General features: G+C 50.2%; 6 protein-coding genes across 7 annotated transcripts; 1 reads left to right on the top strand and 5 right to left on the bottom strand.

The window, feature by feature from the left end:
* Nucleotides 1-1648: 1648 nt before the first annotated feature.
* On the top strand, nt 1649-3111 carry FOXG_12335 (uncharacterized protein; the record flags this gene model as incomplete). Its single annotated transcript, XM_018392094.1, has 5 exons — nt 1649-1829; nt 1882-1938; nt 1985-2055; nt 2107-2486; nt 2536-3111. 5 exons carry the CDS (start codon nt 1649-1651, stop codon nt 3059-3061), a joined length of 1215 nt encoding a protein of 404 aa, XP_018250891.1. The 3' UTR covers nt 3062-3111.
* Nucleotides 3112-3134: 23 nt separating this feature from the next.
* Nucleotides 3135-5918, bottom strand: FOXG_12336 (uncharacterized protein; the record flags this gene model as incomplete). The annotated part of the gene is made up of 5 exons (XM_018392095.1): nt 3135-3898; nt 3947-4617; nt 4671-5637; nt 5685-5732; nt 5784-5918. 5 exons carry the CDS (start codon nt 5916-5918, stop codon nt 3197-3199), a joined length of 2523 nt encoding a protein of 840 aa, XP_018250892.1. The 3' UTR covers nt 3135-3196.
* A 406-nt stretch (nt 5919-6324) lies between these two features.
* FOXG_12337 (uncharacterized protein) lies at nt 6325-7189 on the bottom strand (the record flags this gene model as incomplete). The annotated part of the gene is made up of 4 exons (XM_018392096.1): nt 6325-6446; nt 6495-6800; nt 6855-7088; nt 7138-7189. The coding sequence occupies 4 exons, from the start codon at nt 7187-7189 to the stop codon at nt 6325-6327; spliced, it is 714 nt and encodes a 237-aa protein (XP_018250893.1).
* An 862-nt stretch (nt 7190-8051) lies between these two features.
* Nucleotides 8052-10460, bottom strand: FOXG_12338 (uncharacterized protein). 2 transcript variants are annotated; one of them, XM_018392097.1, is made up of 5 exons: nt 9973-10460; nt 9701-9862; nt 9498-9651; nt 9216-9444; nt 8052-9161 (listed from the first exon to the last, which is right to left on the bottom strand). In XM_018392097.1, exons 1-5 carry the CDS (start codon nt 10206-10208, stop codon nt 8227-8229), a joined length of 1716 nt encoding a protein of 571 aa, XP_018250894.1. In that variant the 5' UTR covers nt 10209-10460; the 3' UTR covers nt 8052-8226. The 2 variants fall into 2 exon arrangements, with proteins under 2 accessions (XP_018250894.1, XP_018250895.1); XM_018392098.1 differs by having other exon boundaries at nt 9701-10460.
* A 1558-nt stretch (nt 10461-12018) lies between these two features.
* Nucleotides 12019-13342, bottom strand: FOXG_12339 (uncharacterized protein). Its single transcript, XM_018392099.1, has one exon. The coding sequence runs from the start codon at nt 13240-13242 to the stop codon at nt 12172-12174; it is 1071 nt and encodes a 356-aa protein (XP_018250896.1). The 5' UTR covers nt 13243-13342; the 3' UTR covers nt 12019-12171.
* Nucleotides 13343-13613: 271 nt separating this feature from the next.
* Nucleotides 13614-16402, bottom strand: FOXG_12340 (uncharacterized protein). Its single transcript, XM_018392100.1, has one exon. The coding sequence runs from the start codon at nt 16267-16269 to the stop codon at nt 13768-13770; it is 2502 nt and encodes an 833-aa protein (XP_018250897.1). The 5' UTR covers nt 16270-16402; the 3' UTR covers nt 13614-13767.
* Nucleotides 16403-17722: the final 1320 nt, after the last annotated feature.

Raw genomic sequence — 17722 nt, forward strand, 5'->3', positions numbered from 1 at the left:
CGTAGTAAAACCGTTTCAAAAAGGGGGACCTGCCTTGGTACTGGGTCTTGATCCCTACAGCAGAACCGGTTGAGTTACATTGTGTAGGCGAGAAATCTGAGCATTGCAGGGAACGGCTCGAAGGATTGAACAACTCATGCATCTTGACCAATCCTAATTCTGCATGACGTGGGTCTGCAAAAGGGGAAACAAGGCTCTTAACCTCTCTTTTCTTTTTCCTCTTGAGTTTGTTCAAAGGCGGCAAACGAAACCTACACGAGATGGTTATTACCATTAGCGTCAACGGGAGGCAACGGCTTGCTTAACCTCCACCGGTCCGGTCCGTGTTTCTCATTTCTAGTGCTGCTTCTGAGGAGTTTAGCAACAGAGCGAAAATAAGATTTGTGGGTTTACGTGGATCTCATGACAAGGATCAGATCCTTATTCCAGGATGTGGAGCCTGTTGTTTTCTCTTTTTACATGATTTTCTACGAAAGATACAGGGGTGAGGAGAGGTCGTTCCGGGCGAATGAGAAAAGAGAAAGAAGGTCAGATCACTAGACGGTGAAGGCGACAAAAGAAAGTAAAAGTGACATATCGTCAAAACACAGTGGGACTGCAGAAGCTGAAAAACTGGTACAAGACGTCGTTGATGAGGAGGCCCGAGTGAAAAATCCCAACGGAGCTTGGTAATCGTTGCAATATGCTGTGGTGTTGTGCTGGATAGGTATTGCTGAGTACGATGCCGCAGCCCCCTTTACAGATCAAGATGTTCTGTCCCAGCCCAGTGGCCTGGATACGCAAGGGATTTCAGCCCTGTTGTTCCTGAAGCAGGCCCCATATATAATAACGGATAACAAGCACGCTACAGAAGTGATCTGCAGCCGTCAGATGATGTTTGCGAAAATCATGGGCCAGCATTGTCTCAACGCTGGTCAACGGCCTTGGCTCGTTGCAAGGAACGTATCATCATGATTTACAGCTCATTGCCCGAAATCCTACCAATCCAGCGGCCTAGCATACTGTCCAAATGGATATTCGTAGGTCACGCATTTGTTGTTAATGTGGATCTCGCATCAGACAAAGCAAAACCACTTGGTCGAAACCGCCAATGCCGAGCTGATTCCCCTGAAGACCGTTGCAATTAGCCCACTTTCCTTTCCTTATCAAGCGAGTCGCATCGCTGGACATGGAGAGCTTAACGAAGAAAAAGGACTAATATGTTGGCTGGACGTTTCTCAGGGCAAAAGTGCCAAATCTTGAGCGCGGAGGGCCTTGCCTCACTCTTCGCTGGCCTTGAACTGTAGGTCATACTGGCAAGTGAGGCGCCCGAGTTTTCAACAAGTTCCTAAGGTCTGGCATAAAATCCTTTACCAGGCCCCCAGTACTGACATCGGTCTTGTTGCCTCGGGTGCGTAACGGGAAGATCATCCTTGATGAACAGTAGTGGAGCCGTTGCAGATGAAAAAGAAAGCTCCTGACAACGTCCGCCGTTGAAACAGAATAAGGAATAAGCTTGCAGATCTCACGATTTCCCATTAGATTAACTTTCAATCATCTCCCGGCTGAAGATTGTTGGTTCAACTCTGAATTCGTGGCCCTTCCCTCCCTGATTTGACCCCTTCTGCTACGCTCAACCGATACTGTTGCGGCCGAGTCGCAAACCACCATGGCTGAGGAGGTGTATATGATGGAGCCGCCCAAGGGGCAGGACAGATGGGAAGCTGGAAGTGCTGCGACTATACAGATCATTTTGGGTGCTTGTCTGTTTACGCTTGGAACGGTTGTTTATGGACTCCGGATCTTGACCAGAGTGCGGCTGCTCAAGAACCCTCTTCGTCTTGACGACTGTGCGTTTCTACTTTCAGATCTAGGGTTCAATAGAGCTAACCTCATACTCAGTCCTCACTGGCGCTTCGCTTATAGCATGTTGGGTTTTTTATGCATGCACCATGGGCAGTAAGTCGTCCCATTCCTGTTAGCTCAGACATACTGACAAAGACAGTGGTTGCCCAGGGAGGCTGTGCTACAAACTTCTGGCAGGTCACTCAATCGCAGTACGAATCATTGCTCAAGGTACGTTTCTGAACTCGCTTCTTCGTCTTCGAGATGGCTAACGTCTTGCAGTGGACCATCCCCGTCAACATCTTTTACATGCTGTCCTCCGATCTCGCCAAAATCTCTCTTCTCTTCTTTTATCTCCGCCTCTCACCCGAGCGAACCTTCCGCATCGTCATCTATGTCCTGATCAGCCTCTTCGGTCTCTATGCCCTCATCTATGCTATGATTAGTCTCTTTGGCTGCCAACCCATCAAGGCTTCGTGGGACCTTGCCGCCCAAGCGACGGGCAAATGTGTGGACAAGTTCGGCTTCTTCTTGGCTGCGTCGGTTGCCAACGTAGTCATGGATTTGGTCATCTTGCTACTTCCGCTGCGGATTGTCATCCCGTTACAGATTCCACGACGTCAGAAAATGTCACTTTTGTTTCTGTTCACTACTGGTGGCTTGTGAGTAATTATTCCTACAGCGCACAATTGTCGTACTGACGTCCCCCAGCGTCATCATCGTTGCTATCTACAACTGCGTTCTCACCGTCAAGCTATTCAGCAGCCCCAACTATACCTGGGGCCTCGCATATGAGCTTTGCTGGATGTATGCTGAATTGACTGGCTGTGTTATATGCGCATCCGCCAGCTCCCTCAAGCCATTCTTCAAGCGAATCCTACCCGGCATCTTCAGTAGTCACGGTGCCAGCTACGGTGGACCATCTGGAGCAACAGGCGGGTCCAATGCCATCAAGAGCCGAAGACAGCTGAGTCGCAAGCAAGTCGATGCAATCGAACTCCAATCTGGAGATGACTCCGAGTCAGGAAGAAAGATCACCGATGACGATGAAGCTACGCTCTGGCCCAAGCCACAGCAAAGCTTCGACAACGGCAACCACCAAGTTTTGGTCACTGCACCAGGAGTAGGTTCTGGTGTTGCTGGTTCACGCAGGAGCAACTCTCATTACCACAGAAACGGCAAACCTGATGGTATCGAGATTATTTCAACAACAGAGGTTATGTACAGTCCTAGGTAGAATACTATATTTCCTTTGGTCGCAAATAGAGTCTCATCGAGTAATTCCACTGAAAATGAACAAAATGCAAGTTGAGCGATCAATGACAGTCTATTAACTATGACAGGCTACGGTATGGGCGTGTACCCAAGATATCTAAAGGCCCTTCCAGAAGAAAGTCTTGGGCAGGGTAAAATCCGCGCGCGTAATCTCGTCCCTGGGATTTGAGCTGGAGGCAAGTATCACGGTGTACTTTCCGGCTTCAGCCTTCCACTTCGATGCCTCCTGGCACCAGAATGACAATGAATACTTATCAAGAGTAAGTTCAGCGGTCTTGGTCTCGTCGACATCCAAAGTGACCTTGGTAAATGCCTTCAACTCTCTGATTGGCCGTTGAAGAGAGCTGTCCGCGTGGTGGATGTATAGCTGCACAACTTCAGCACCCGCAAAGGCGCCCTTGTTGGCGATGTCGACCGTGACGCGCATCTGGTGATCAGCCGCTGGTGTGAACTCCTCAGGTACGCTGAGGTTCGAGTACTCGAACCTTGAGTACGAAAGACCATGACCGAAGTAGAAGAGAGGCTCTCGGTCAACCATCTCGTAGTATCGATGACCAATGAAGACACCCTCGCCATATACAATATCATAGTCCGCCTTAGAGAAGGTGAGGTACGCTGGCGTATGCTTGATGGATTTGGGAAATGTTAGTGAGAGCCTTCCGGAGGGATTGACCTTGCCAAAAAGGACATCAGCCATGCCATGACCTGTCTCTTGGCCGCCAAACCAGGCGTGAAGAAGAGTCGCCGCTTGAGACTCCCAAGGCATCTCGATGGGCAACCCTGATTGCGTAATGATAATCTGGGACGCGTCAGTCTAAGCATTTCGGCTAAACAAAGGTCAGCTTACAGCATCGGGGTTGGCCTCCAAGACAGCCGATATCAATTCGTCCACGCGACCGGGAAGTCTCAGGTGCTTCCTGTCGCTGCCCTCATACTCGAAATCTGATGATAACCCAGTGATAACGATGGGGACATCAACCTTCTTGGCAAGTTCCACGGCATCCTTGATACCCTGGTCTTCGTCGTAGAGCTCATAAACTCCAACGCGACCAGCGAGTGTTTGTGCAGTGCCAACGCCGCCCGAGAGGCTCTCATTAACTTGGAGCACCTCGAGGTCAAGTACTTGGCCCTTCTCGAACTCGCCCTCATAGTACCTCTCCATGGACAGGCGGTTGAAGCAAGGGGTAGAGTCAGTTTTTGGAGGCTGGCTTGTCCACTGGTCGATAGCCTCCTTGCCGTCAATGATGAGCTTTCCCTTTCCAGAAGTGCTGAAGCCGAACTTGAGCTTTCCCGACTCGTGGATAGTGTACTTGGCTTTCGCTCTGGCGTAAAATTTGGTTGGGAGTGTCGCGTGGTAGCTCTCTGGAACATCGACCAGCTGCTTCTCGGCTGTAGTTGAAACAAGGACCCTGGCATCGGGGTTCTCTTGCGGGTCATCTCCAAAGATCTCGACAGACCAGCCCTCAGAATCAGACCCTGGGGGTGTATGACCCTTAATGAGGGGACTAAATCGGAAGGCTGTTTGTAGTGTTAGCACGTATGTAGTGATGATGGCATAATGCGTGACTTACAATTGCAACCTGGAGTATATGTGATATTCTCCTCTCCTACAACTTCCTTGATCGCCTCATATGGGGTAATGCCATAGTAAGGCTCAACCTCGGCACTTCCACCACCGCAAAGAGCAGGGTTCTTGACATGATCTCCAATCAGTCCGAACTTCAGGTTCTTCGGGTTCTTGATCGGTAGTTTTTGCTTGTTGTTCTTCAGTAGCACTACTGACTCAGCCACAAGCTGTCGAATCAGGGCTCGTTGTTCTGGCGTATCCGACTGAGGGGGCTTTCCTGATTCCTCACCCGCCTTGCACTTATTGACAAGGTTCAAGACATTCTCAACAGCTGTATCGACTGTTGCTTTGGACACCTTTCGAGAGTTGATCGCAATGCTGAGGCGCTTTCCTCTCCAATCTGTCGGTCCAGGCATCTCGAGATCCAAGCCAGCATTGATAGCTTCGGATGTGCTGTACGTGCCGAACCAGTCACTCATAACAAGTCCCTTGAACCCCCACTCTTCACGTAGGATCTCCTTCATCAGCAGAGGATCCTCACTTACATGAATTCCGTTGATCTTGTTATAGGACGTCATGATCGTCCAGGGGTCTGATCCTCGAAGGGCGAGCTGGAAGGGTAGCATATGAACTTCTCGGAGGGTGCGCTCGGTCATAACCACATTGTCCTCGATACTGTTGTCAGACTGATCGTGAGCTGCATAGTGCTTGACGCTTGTTGCAACACCTTGCTCTTGAACGCCATTGATGTAATGCGCGCCCAAAGTTCCGCTGAGAAAAGGGTCTTCGCCAAAAGCTTCAAAACCACGTCCGATCAAGGGTGAGCGCTGCAGGCAAAGTGTCGGTGCTAGCAAGACATGAACACCGCGGACCTTCGCTTCTTCACCAAGAAGACTTCCGATCTTATGGATGAGTTCAGTGTTGAAGGTAGCGCCCATTCCTGTAGCCGAGGGTAGCATTGGACTCGGCATCTAGCGGTCTGTTAGTTCATGCTACCCAGACATTGAGGGGTACTCACACGAGTGAACGACCGCCGTCCTCGAATTCCATGAGGCCCATCTGAAGTCTAGCCTGTCAGTTTCATGGTTTTTTCCCATGCTTTATATCTCAGACTTACAATAAGCGCCGGAATTCCATGCTTCTCAAGACCGGTCATCCGAAACGATCCCTGGCCCGCCAGAAGCTCCACCTTCTCATCCAGCGTCAAGTTGCTCAACAGAGCTTCAACATCTACAAAATTTGCTTCGGCCATGTTGATCGAGGTTTTCAACAAATGTATAATTATAATAGAAGAGATTCTCCATGGAATTGGGACAAATGCTGAGTTTTGTTGAATTGGTACTACCCAGCAGGATTTAGCCGTCGGCTGTTCGGGCCGCTAAAAATACCTGTCCCCTCACGTTGGATTGAGGTATTTGGTCTTTGGTGACATCTTGGCATCACGATCGTCGGGGTGACTGTCAACCTCTGTTTTGTTTGGTGGAGACTCCGCTCCAAGTTAATAACCATGACAAAGTCTTTGTAATTGACACTAGTTGCAAAGCTGGGGTAACTGGATGCTGACAGCTCGGCGGCTGGGTCCATGCTTCGGGAGCGCACGCTCAAATACCAAGTTGAAGGATCATACTCAACCCTACGCATACTGTACATGTTCTAACTCACGCTGGCTTCTGTCCGATAGTGACTAACGCTCGAAACATCGCACCTTCTTCCTTGACTTCCTTCTCAAACCTCTCAGCCAAGTTCTCATAAGTAGAGTCGGGTAGCTTGACACCAAGGGCTGTTACTGTCAGTCAAATTCTCATACACTTTAGAAGATCAGACTCACCCTTTGCGCCCTCAATGAGGCTTGGGATGGTAATCACGAAAGGCTGCCACGATAACTCGGCAGCCTCATCGTCACCCAGCAGCTTACCCATGGGCAGATCCACTGAATGGACAGTCACGTTGTCTAGTCCTGCTGCCTCGAATGCGCCCGGCAGCTTGCGAATGCAATCGGATCCCATGCCCATACCATCGAACATAGCCGCGATGAGGTTGCTCGCATCTCTCCACGCTGGACCTACGTTAGGCCGATCTGTTAGATCAAAGTCAAGCTCGTGGACCTGCAGCCAACCTCCAGGCGCAACCGTCGCTGTTTCAAGTTAGCAGAGTGGCTTGAAATAGTAAGACGTCCTCGTTCACTTACAGGCGAGATGATCAATGGCTTTCTGATAGCCCACCTTGGCAGCTCCAAGGATGCTGTACCTCACATGTGTCAAATCAAATGCTCCAACAAGTTCGTCTCTAGGCAATTCGCAAAGGTCATAAACTTCGAATCGAATGCCCTCTTCGGAAGCAGGTAGAAAGGCCTCGACAATATCAGCGCCAACGAGCTGAGCAGATGGAGAAACCTGCTTCTTCAGGTCTCGAAGCAGAACTCCTAATCTTCCGGTTAGTCAAGTTAATATCTTTGACAGTCGGAGTATTACCATCGGCGCACCCGACGTCGAGAATCTTAAGTCCTTCTTTATCCAGTGTCATTGGTGCAAAGACAATCTTGTTGTCAAGACATCTCTGAACCTAGGCATGCTGTTTCTGAAGCCGTTCTACCTCTCGGGTTATTTCCCAGGGATAGTCAGCTTTGTTCTTGGTGCTCATTATGAAAAACGAGATCGGATAATCTGTCTGCGATCGTAGTAGATTTGGCGATACTGAGTGTAGCGGCTTCTGTGAGGATTGAGCGGAACTACAGGAGGTCTTATATGCCCATGAAACTTATCGTACTACAGAAACTCCCGTTGGGGTTCACTCACTTCTCACCTGGCCAAGTCTCACTACATATCTCTCCGGGTATCAAAAAAATGTCTCCGGGCTTCTAGAAAGTCTCCATGAAGCTTGAAAGCGATAGCCATGGCTAGTGCTTATTGCTTGGCAAATATCGTAAGCTGAAATTGGCCAAGATATCACCAGGGTCCGTTCGCTGATGGCTTGATAGAGCTGCAGAGTCTCTTCCTTTCCCATCTTGGACCTGGGATTCATCTTTATTCACATGTTTGCCCAAATAGGAGCCGAGAATCGAGTGTTGGCAGTGAGTAGGTAGGCTCACGTAATTTCAACGTATCATTCGGTGTTTCTGGAGATCTCTGTTGGTGTTCAACCTCGTAGCTGCTTACCCCACCCCCCCTAGGGACCTGGTCCTAGACCTGACATACATGCCTGACACGTAAACAGTCAGGGTCTTTCCACTGTTTGCCTTCCCCAGGTTGGGGTTGATCACATGGATAATGTCTACCACTAAAGGTTAGAAAAGAGCTTCATCCGTAGCCTTTTAAAACAGGGCTGTTGTTTCCAAGTCAGCATCATAAGGCAAAGCACCACCAAAAGATCGAAATCTCTTACTTCCTTGAAAATAAGTCTCGACGAGAGAATAATAGTAACGCGACCTAGGCTGTAACAGCTTAGTTGACTAGGTCCTTTCTTGCAAAACCATCAGATTATAGTTCAATGTTAAGTATAATGAATTCAAGTGATCATAGCCAAAAAGGCAGTTGCAACATATATTGACATCGCTATATACATTAGAACAGATGATGCCACAGGCGTTTCCAAGCAGGGCCGTTGGCAAGCTGCTCGCGATAAGCGTTGATGGTATCCCAATCATGCTCGCGACGACCGGTATCAAGGTCAATCTCGCTGACCTTTCTCCATCCCTCTCGCTTCCAGATGTATCCAACAGCATAAAAGAGGATGACAACAGGCAGAGCCAGGTATGATTGGAAGAAGCCTTCGGCAGTACCGAGTGATCCATCAATATTGGTCATAGCAGTGTAGAACTGCGCAATAAGAACGATGACGATGAGGACGAGTCCAAGCCAAGAGCCCCAGACTCCGAAGACGTGCTTGAAGGGGATCTCATCCAGAGTGTGACCGTGGTATTTCCAGGCTTGTCGGAATCGGATATGGCAAAGGCAGATAGAGCCCCAGGTAAACAAAGCAGCCAGACCGGACAAAGCCTGAAGCCAAACGAAGACGGTGTTTCCATCACCACTGACACTGATGTATCCAAGAGCACCGATGGCGATGATGGAGACAACAGCAGGAAGAGGACGACCAGACTTATCAATGAAAGAGAAGAATCTGGGAGCATAGCCCTGTTGCGCGAGAGCAACAAGAGTTCGGCTACCGCCGTAGACGCAAGAGACACCGATAGACAAGACAGAAACAAGGATGATGACGTTCATGAAAGAATCGTATCCCTTGAGATGAGCGTTGGCGGCAGCGATGACGAAGGGAGAGGCACTAGGCTCGTTGTTGCTGGCGTTCAGAAGTCTGGGGTCCTGAGAGTTGACGAGGAAACCGACGAGGAGAAGGCCGACCACGTAGAAGAGAGTGATTCGCCAGAAGACCTGCTTGATGGCGCCGGGGAGAGCCTTGGCGGGGTTCTTGGCTTCGGCAGCAGCGAGACCGACAAGTTCTGTTCCACTGAAGGAGAAGGCTGCAGTGACGAACACACCTAGTATCCATTAGTTTCTGAAGAGTATCACGGGACGGAGGAATTATATCTTACCGCAGAAGCCTCGGAAACCGTGCTGGAAAGCACCTGGGTCGTACCAAAGCTTGGCGCCCTGGTAGGTGCTGTACTGTCCATCAGAAGGACCTCCACCGCAAACAAGGATCACAGCGACGATCATGAAGATGACGGTAGCAGAGAGCTTAAGTAGTGCAGCCCAGAACTCTTCCTCGGCGTAACCAAGAGTGCCGAAAATATTGACGAGGATAATGACAGCAAGGAAGACCTGTAGTATGTCAGTTAACAGGCTCACGATAGCTTCATGGGAGTTGAACTTACGCTGACCCAGATAGCCACGCTAGTATGCGGAGCCCAGTATTGAATGACTGTGCCGCAAACTGTCAATTCAAGAGGAAGAACGAAAGCCCATTGCATGACGTAGTTCCAACCCATGGCGAAACCCCAAGAAGGATCAACAAATCGGTTGGCATAGCTGGTGATTTGTTAGCGCACGTACTAATTGGAAGGTTGACAAAACTCACGTATAGAAACCACCGGAAACGGGATACATGACAGCAAGTTCACCAAGAGCATAGACGACGTTGAAGATCATGACACCCATGATCAAGAAACCAATAGTCAATGAACCAGGGCCACCAGTTTGCAGAGCAGAACCGCTACCGACGAAGAAACCAGCACCAATACTGCAAATGGGTTAGCACGGAGTACACCAGACCAATATTAGCGCGTCATCATTTAGAAGGGCGGCAATAAGCCGGCGTTGCACGATGACGATGGAACGAAAATGACTGACCTGCCACCAATGGCGATCATGTTAAGATGACGAGGCTTCATCTCACGCTGCAACTCAGCGGTTCCCTTTGCGTAATCATCATGGGGAGCGAATGAGCCGGGAGTAAGCCCATTGCGCAGCGCCCACGACTGCTTGGGTCCATCCTCAATGGGCTCAGTGGTGCCCTGCTTCTCATCATATCGCGGTGTTGTATCCTGAGCCTCGAGGGCTTCTTGTTTAGGATGGATTTCCGACATGGTGAGATGCTTAGATAAACTTCAATGTCTTGAGAGTCAAAGGATCAGAGGGAATCAGGGCTGATGGTAGATATATACGATGGGCTACTCGTGCCAAAAGTGGCAACACGGGGGAACCATCCCTCACACGGACCTAAATGAAAAGCGGAAGGTGGTTTCTTGGAAGGATGCAGAGAGAGATAGGTACCTAGGAAGGGTACGTAACATGGAGCATTGATTTGATTGTTGGTTTCACTGTTCGAATTGCTGTGGTGATCCGTTCCTTGAGACTGGGGGCTGCTCCTCTATCTCACGGATAAAGCGGCACTTTGCTCAGCTGGGGCAAAAGAAGTGGACACTCGAATGAACCAAAGCTTAAGCCACCAAAAAAAGGAGCTGGGGGGGAGGGGAAGGGAAGAGAGGGAAACTAGCCTATCAGCCGTTTAGTCGCGTGCTGACGTAGAGAAAAGAGTGCTACTGAGCGGAAGTTTTAGAGCTGAGGTTAGGCTGTGGCTTGATCTTGTGCATCCTCGGCTCCGAAGATATTGTCGTCGATTTCTCTACAACTCCAACTCCAACTCCAACTCCAACAAGGTATGTTTTATCTTGTGTTACATGTGAATGTTCTGCAGTCTGGATAAAGTGCGCAAAAAGGCTCCTCCCAAGTCTGGGGAAAGTGGCATCTTTGAGGAATCTATTTGTCATAGATTCAAGTTCTACCCCGGAATATCTCTGCTGGATCTGCGTGCGTGTGAAATTGAGCAGTTGGCAGCAAATGGCGTAGCACCTGTATCATTGGGGCGTGCCCGGAGCCGAGCTAGCCGGAAGGCCTCTTATCAAGCCGCCGATCCCGAGGCTAACATACGATGAGCAGTGGCTGTAGCTGGTCTAATTGGGCAGAGACAGTTGGGTTTATCTGACTGGAGTCTGGAGAAGGGATATAAACGGGTCTTGCTGTGGTAGGACCGACTTTGAGTTGTGTCATGGGAGGAGGAATGGGATGCAGTCATTGATAGAGTTTGGGTACTGATCCTCGCTCAAATCTTAGGTGAGAAATACGCACGGATAGATGGTCTGTAACAAAAGGACATGCCAGGGTTTAATTGTGGTGGTGATTATTTCAAGCACATCTTCAATTATCGTCAGTATCAATGAAGTTGAAGATATTGGAGATATTCCCAATTAAATCCGTGCTTGATTTCTTGGCAGGGCGATAGAAGCCTCTGACAGCTTGGCACCCGTGATGTTCATCTTGGCATTTGACAGGACAAGCATTATCTGGGGAAATCCACGACGCGTAAGGTATCTACGATCAAAGAGGAAGCTGTTACATAAAAACAACATCTTTAGCCTTTGGCATTTGATTTGACCTCCCGTTTTAAGGGTTCCAAAGCTAATTCCCATTAAACTCATCGCAAGCATCTCCACGGAGGGTCTCGTGTCGCAAACTGCCCGAAGTGAGCGGTTTGCACCGCTAATGTTACTGCACTCAGGGAACTGCCCAGTGAACAAACTCCACTGTCTCGTTTCCTGATCTTCATTCTCAAAACGATCAGCGGAATTCATCGCTCATCGAGTCTAAACGACGATAAGGATTGTTTTAAACAAGCTCCATCAAACGGCGCAATGACGCAAAGGACAAGCCTTGTTTGCGTTTGGCTTGCATTAGTTGCAACCCATTCCTTACCATCGCGTGCACGATTCAGCAACGGCGAAACAAGATTCCACTGAATGACGTAGGCGATTCAACTGTCAACCCACATAAAATACTAACAGATAACGTCTTATCACCACTTTGATAAGCTCCTATCTGCTACAGCACAAACAACTCGTAGGTGAGTGTTCCGCAGCCGCGGAATCCATATCGACCAAGCATTATTGGATGTCACTGATGCCATGTACAGTCATCAATAGCTTAATCACAATGTTTATCTGAACGTTTTGGTCGTCATCTCGTGCTCATTGTATAATTTCTACCAATGCTTCACTCTTCTGCTACGACCCTTAGAACAGCTTTCTCTGCCGATAGCTTCCCTTCTCTGCTCAGCTGAAAGGCTTCAGTAACGTTATCCAGAGTTCCAACCTCCCTCACAGGGTTTGTTTCAAGATCGCCTTGCTCTAGCATCTTCGTTACTAGTCGTAGGTACTTTTCCCAAGCACGTTTCTCGGCTGGTGTTTCGGGGCCTGTATTATCAAACACGGTGTATTCGTCACCCAACGACCTGCCAAAGACAGTAAAAGCGAGCATGGACTCGGCATTGACATATGGATTGACAGTGTGAAGAGACTCTTTGTCGAGTGGCGATAGAGCAATCAGCTGAGATCCTGCGCTGTGAGCTAGGCAGCGGGCCACTTTCTCTGGAGAACCTCCATCTGCAATGTTATCGAGGGCATATCTCAATTTCCCTCCAGTAATCTCCTTGACACGTTCAACCCAATCTTCATCGTGGTAGTCGACCGTGACCTCGGCACCCTGCCGTTTGAGGAGGTCATGGTTCTTGGACGAGGCCACTGCAATGACACGAAGACCACTGAGCTTGCCAAGTTGAAGAGCGTACAGGCCAACACTCGTGGAAGCACCATACACCAAAAAGTCCACTCGGTCTTCTTTAGACTGGTAGGGCTCAGGTAACGACAAGTGTTGATACATAGCTTGCGTTGCCGTAGCAAAAGCAAGTGAGATAGTCGATGCCTGCTGCAAGCTGATGTTGTCGGGCACGCCAAAGACGAGTGATGCCTCGATGTTCATGTACTCTGCAAAAGATCCGATGCCTTCGAAGGTTGCGCCATGGACCCAGCCGCCAACCCTCTGGCCTTTCTTCCAGTCAGAGCCGTTGGGGTCTTCGACGGTGCCGGCAAAGTCACAGCCTGCAATGAGGCCCGGTTGTGCTGGTCCATCCAGCACATCGCCTTCAACGAGTTTCCAATCACCAGGGTTCAGAGCCGCGTAGTGAATCTTGACAAGAATTTCTCCTTCTCGCGGGCTTGGACGAGGAACCGACTGGACAGACCCGCTTCCTTTGCCATCCGTCACGAAAGCTCGCATTCTAGTCATCTCGTCTACTGTCGAAGGATTCTCTCTCGAATCCCAGATGCCGTTGAGCGGGTGAGCTAATGGTTCGTCGTGGTACGACTTATAAGACCATTGTTATCCGAGTCTCAATCCAGACGAATTGATAAGCAAATCTGAGAAGCAACGTTATGAATCGAACTATTCCTCTTTCCTTTCTGCTAGCTCTTGCATCGCGACCTATCATGTCCGTCGGGATGTTCCAGAAACGGCAGCTGGGATCACTATCCTTGTCAGCCAAGACAGCTCACGGAAAGACTCAATGCCGACTTACAAATAACACAAACTAATGGCAGATTCACCGAGAACAAAGTGATATAGTTGTAAAACATGATTCATTAACATCTAGTAGAAATCATCGCTCATTATGCAAGAGTGAGCTGCCTATTAAGACTTTTCCCATAACATGACTTCTCCGCCATCTAGGAATTCCAGCATCACAAACCCTCTTCCCAATCGCAGAAACAACTATGAAACACCCAGAACAAAGGAGATCGTAACGTTCATAATCTACAGACGAGCGGAGAAGCTGGCCTGCGAGGTCTGGCCATATGCGCTCTTCTCGGGCTGGTAAAAGGGTAGCGATGTGACGGTAGCCTTGATTCGCTTACCGAAGTACTCAATCTCTACCTTGTCTCCCTCGAGGACTTCCTTGGGTAGGTATGCGTAGGCGATAGGCTTGCGGATGCTGTAGCCGAATGCTGCGCTTGTCACGTAGCCAACGGCACGACCCTTGACAAACACTGGCTCCTTGCCGAGAATGACGGAGCGCCCATCGTCAATGGTGAGACCGCGGATGCGGCGAGACACCTTCTCGCTCGATCGACCCTTGAGAGCATTGTAGCCGACATAGCCATCCTTGCCAGGCTGAAGAGCGAACTCAAGTCCAGCCTCGTAGGGATCATACTCAGAGGTCATATCGGTGCCCCAAGATCGGAAACCCTTCTCGATACGGAGAGCGTTAAAGGTACTGCGACCAGCAGCGATGACTCCATAAGGCTGGCCACCTTGCCAGAGAGCATCCCAGAGTCGCAGACCGTTGTCAGCTGTTGTGTAGATCTCCCAGCCCTCTTCACCGATGTATGAGAAGTTGGTAGCAATGACGGGAATGCCAGAGATCTCGGCCTTCTTGACGGAAAGGTAAGGGAGGGCTCGGTCTGAGAAGTCGTCCTTGCTGACCAGCTTGATGAGATCCTTGGAGCGAGGACCCCAGACGCCAACGGCGGCGAGACCACCTGTGATGTCGCGGACCTGAACTGCTCGGTGAGGGCTGGCCTTGGTCTGAACCTTGGCCTCGCGCGTAAAGTAGTGAAGATCGACGGGACCGTTGACACCGAGATGGAAGAGATCCTCTCCGAGTCTAGCGACGAAGATGTCACTCTTGATGCCGCCATGGGTATCCAAGAGCAGGGTGAATGTCACCTTGCCAACCTTTCCAGCAACGTTACCCGTCGTCAATCGCTGCAGTAGCTCAGCAGCACCGGGGCCAGTGATCTCCAATCTTCGAATAGGAGTCTGATCGTATAAAGCAACAGCAGTTCTCGTCTTCCAGGCCTCAGCCGCCGAAACAGCAGAGTAGTATCGAGACGACCAAGCATCTCGCTCAACGGGCTTCCATGCCTCAGGCAAGTCCTTGAGAAGCTTCTCGTTGGCTGTGAAGTGGTGAGGGCGTTCCCAACCACCAGCCTCGAGGAAGTAGGCACCAAGCTCTTGCTGGCGCTGGTGGAAGGGGCTGACGCGGAGGTTACGGGGTGACTCCTTGGGCTGAAGAGGGTGAAGGATGTCGTAGACTTCGACGAACTGTTGAGATGTTGTTTCGGCGACGTAGGCGGGTGAAAGCTGAACTTGCTCAAAGCGGGAGATGTCGCACTCAGAGAGGTCAATCTCAGATCGGCCCGTGGTGAGAAGCTCAGCAAGTGCCTTGCCGACACCGGCGGATTGTGTGACCCAAACAGCTTCGGCGACGTAGAAGTTGTCAAAGTTAGGGGCCTGGCCGACGAGAGGACCACCGTCAGGGGTGAAAGACATGATACCGTTGAAGCCGTGGTCGATCTCGGTTTCTCGGAGAGCAGGAAGGATCTCCTTCGACAACTCCCAGCCTGGTGCGAAGTCCTTGGGCGTGAACTGGAGGCTGGATGGCATGTTTCTGGAATCGACGTTCTTGGGGGTCTCGCCAAGCGAGGCTGCAACAACGGGCATTGGGCGATGGCCGTAGAATCCAATACCGATGTGATCACCGTGCTCACGGTAGTAAAGATCCTGATCCTGGTGACGGAGGATAGGTAGCTTGGCACCGTTAGGCTCCTCATTCTTGCCCTTCTGGCAAGGAACTGACTTTGTGTGCACGTATTGGTGAGCCATCGGTGTCAGAGGAACTGGTAAGCCAACCATGGCTCCAATCTCTACACCCCAGAATCCAGCGCATGAGATGACGATATCAGCCTCGAAAGTTCCATTCTTTGTGACAACGGCTGAGACGTGGCCGTCGTGGTGGTCGATGGATGTGACCACTGTAGACCCGTGATACTTGACACCAGCTGCTCGTGTTCGCTCAATAAGCTTCGCTTGGGCAGGACGAGCCAGTGCAAGGCCATCAGTAGGAATGTGAAGTCCACCAAGTACCTTGCTCTTATCCAGCAGGGGGTACAACTCAAGACACTTCTCAGGGCTGATGAGATTCGCCTCTATGCCCCAAGAGTAAGCATATCCCCTTTTTCGCTTGAGCTCCTCCAGTCGTGCAGGAGTAGTAGCGATTTCCAAACCACCGACTTGGTTGAAACAGTCTAGTGATAGTAGCTTCTCAACTGTGTATGTAGCCATCTTGCTGAGAGTCTTTGATGTGTTTGTCTGGAATACAAGACCAGGGGCGTGAGAGGTTGAGCCACCAGGCATGTCCAGAGGTCCCTGATCAAGGACGGTGATGTCGGTCCAGCCGCGAGAGACCAGCTCATCAGCAACATTGACGCCGACGATGCCAGCTCCAATGATGAGTACCCGCGGTGAGGGTGCCATTTCTGCAATTATGTGATGTAGGTAAAGGGACGAGATGGAAAAGGAGAAGAGATGAGAATGGTTTCCAACACAGAAGCTTCTATTGGCAAAGATCAAAGGTTCTAGTCGAAATATATCTTTCTATCAGCAATCTACGACTCCGCACTCCTCCTCACCGAGATCATCCTCAAAAGTATCTTGTCACTATGTCATGGTTACGATAAGAGCAACTAACATGAGAACCTCCGGTTGCGGGAGCGCTCACGTGATCGGTTTCGAGAGGCGGCGCCGTTCAAAGGTGGAGGGCGTGTGTTTATGGCGTTGTGTTTTCCGGGCCTGGCATGCGGGGGAGCAGAGATAACGGGACGAGTCTAGATCTATTTTGGTCTTGGACCGGGCATCAAGTGCCGGTTGACCCCGTGCTGTGAATGATAGGACGCGTGATAACGAAACAAGATAGAGAATAGTTTCGACGCGCGATGTCGGATCTTGCAGGCGAGGAACGGCCACTACCCAAGCGTCAGAGACCCATGCTTCACGGAAAAGGTTAAACAGTTAGACGCCGCTCGGTTGGGGTTGCATGAGGTTTTGCCATGGGAGGGGGATGGCAATCAGCTGGGCTACCACGGACTTGTCATAGCGAAGAGGAAAGGCTATTTTTACCCTTGCAAGTACGGTAAAAGCAAAGCAAAAACACTCCGAGAATTTTGGTCATGGGACCCTTTGCGGGAGAGTCACATTTCACGATGCCTTCATTTCGCGAGGGGGTCTTGGTGTCTCGCTTGTGCAATCTCGTGGCATTGAGACCCCCTCCCTGCTATGTTTCTACACCAATTGAAAGCGACACGAAGCGCATTCGTTATCGTCGAGCTGTCATCGGTAGTCATTCTTACCGCTCATTTCAATGAGTGGCATTTGGTGTTGTTACCTTTGTGACCCTTCCCCTCCTCGATAGGCTCTTCGTGCCGTATTTCCTCAAGATTAACCCAATTGAGGCGACACCAATTGAGTTCACGATGGTCAAGGTCGAGGAAATAACCGGTAATAACAGCAACAAACCTTTCCAAAAGGTTGTCCGACGAAGCCAATCGTCTTCACAGTCAGAAAAGCTTGGCTTATTTGGTTGCCAGGCACGTTGAATCGCATGATGCTCCATTGGCCTACCAAAATTCCCACTCCAGAGATGGTGTTGACCCTGGAATTCCGGCCTCCCTCTGAAGCCGATGGGACCGAGTTGACCTTGACCTATGAATGAAGACCACATTTGCCAAAGGATACGAATATCCAACCGCCATGTCGTGGCATGCCCAAGTGGAGCGGTGAAACGAAACTCGACTCAGGTGAGGGTTTCTGATGTGCATTACCCCATGAAGCTAAACTCAACACCAAAAATTGTGCATCGTCAGATGAAAATCTAGACTGTCCGGCTGACCCGCCTCGCCTCTCCCAATATCGCCACATTAGCCACTCAGTC

The sequence above is a fragment of the Fusarium oxysporum genome, chromosome 13 (genome assembly GCF_000149955.1).
Source record: "Fusarium oxysporum f. sp. lycopersici 4287 chromosome 13, whole genome shotgun sequence".
Lineage (NCBI taxonomy): Eukaryota > Fungi > Ascomycota > Sordariomycetes > Hypocreales > Nectriaceae > Fusarium > Fusarium oxysporum.

Bases quoted from the DNA above. Each gene is read 5' to 3' on its own strand.
- FOXG_12338 (XM_018392097.1), bottom strand. From the start codon at position 10,208: ATGTCGGAAATCCATCCTAAACAAGAAGCCCTCGAGGCTCAGGATACA. The intron at 9,652-9,700 runs GTGAGTTTTGTC...ACAAATCACCAG, and splicing joins GTTTCCGGTGGTTTCTATAC to CTATGCCAACCGATTTGTTG. The intron at 9,445-9,497 runs GTAAGTTCAACT...GACATACTACAG, and splicing joins GCGTGGCTATCTGGGTCAGC to GTCTTCCTTGCTGTCATTAT.
- FOXG_12339 (XM_018392099.1), bottom strand. From the start codon at position 13,242: ATGACTAGAATGCGAGCTTTCGTGACGGATGGCAAAGGAAGCGGGTCT.
- FOXG_12340 (XM_018392100.1), bottom strand. From the start codon at position 16,269: ATGGCACCCTCACCGCGGGTACTCATCATTGGAGCTGGCATCGTCGGC.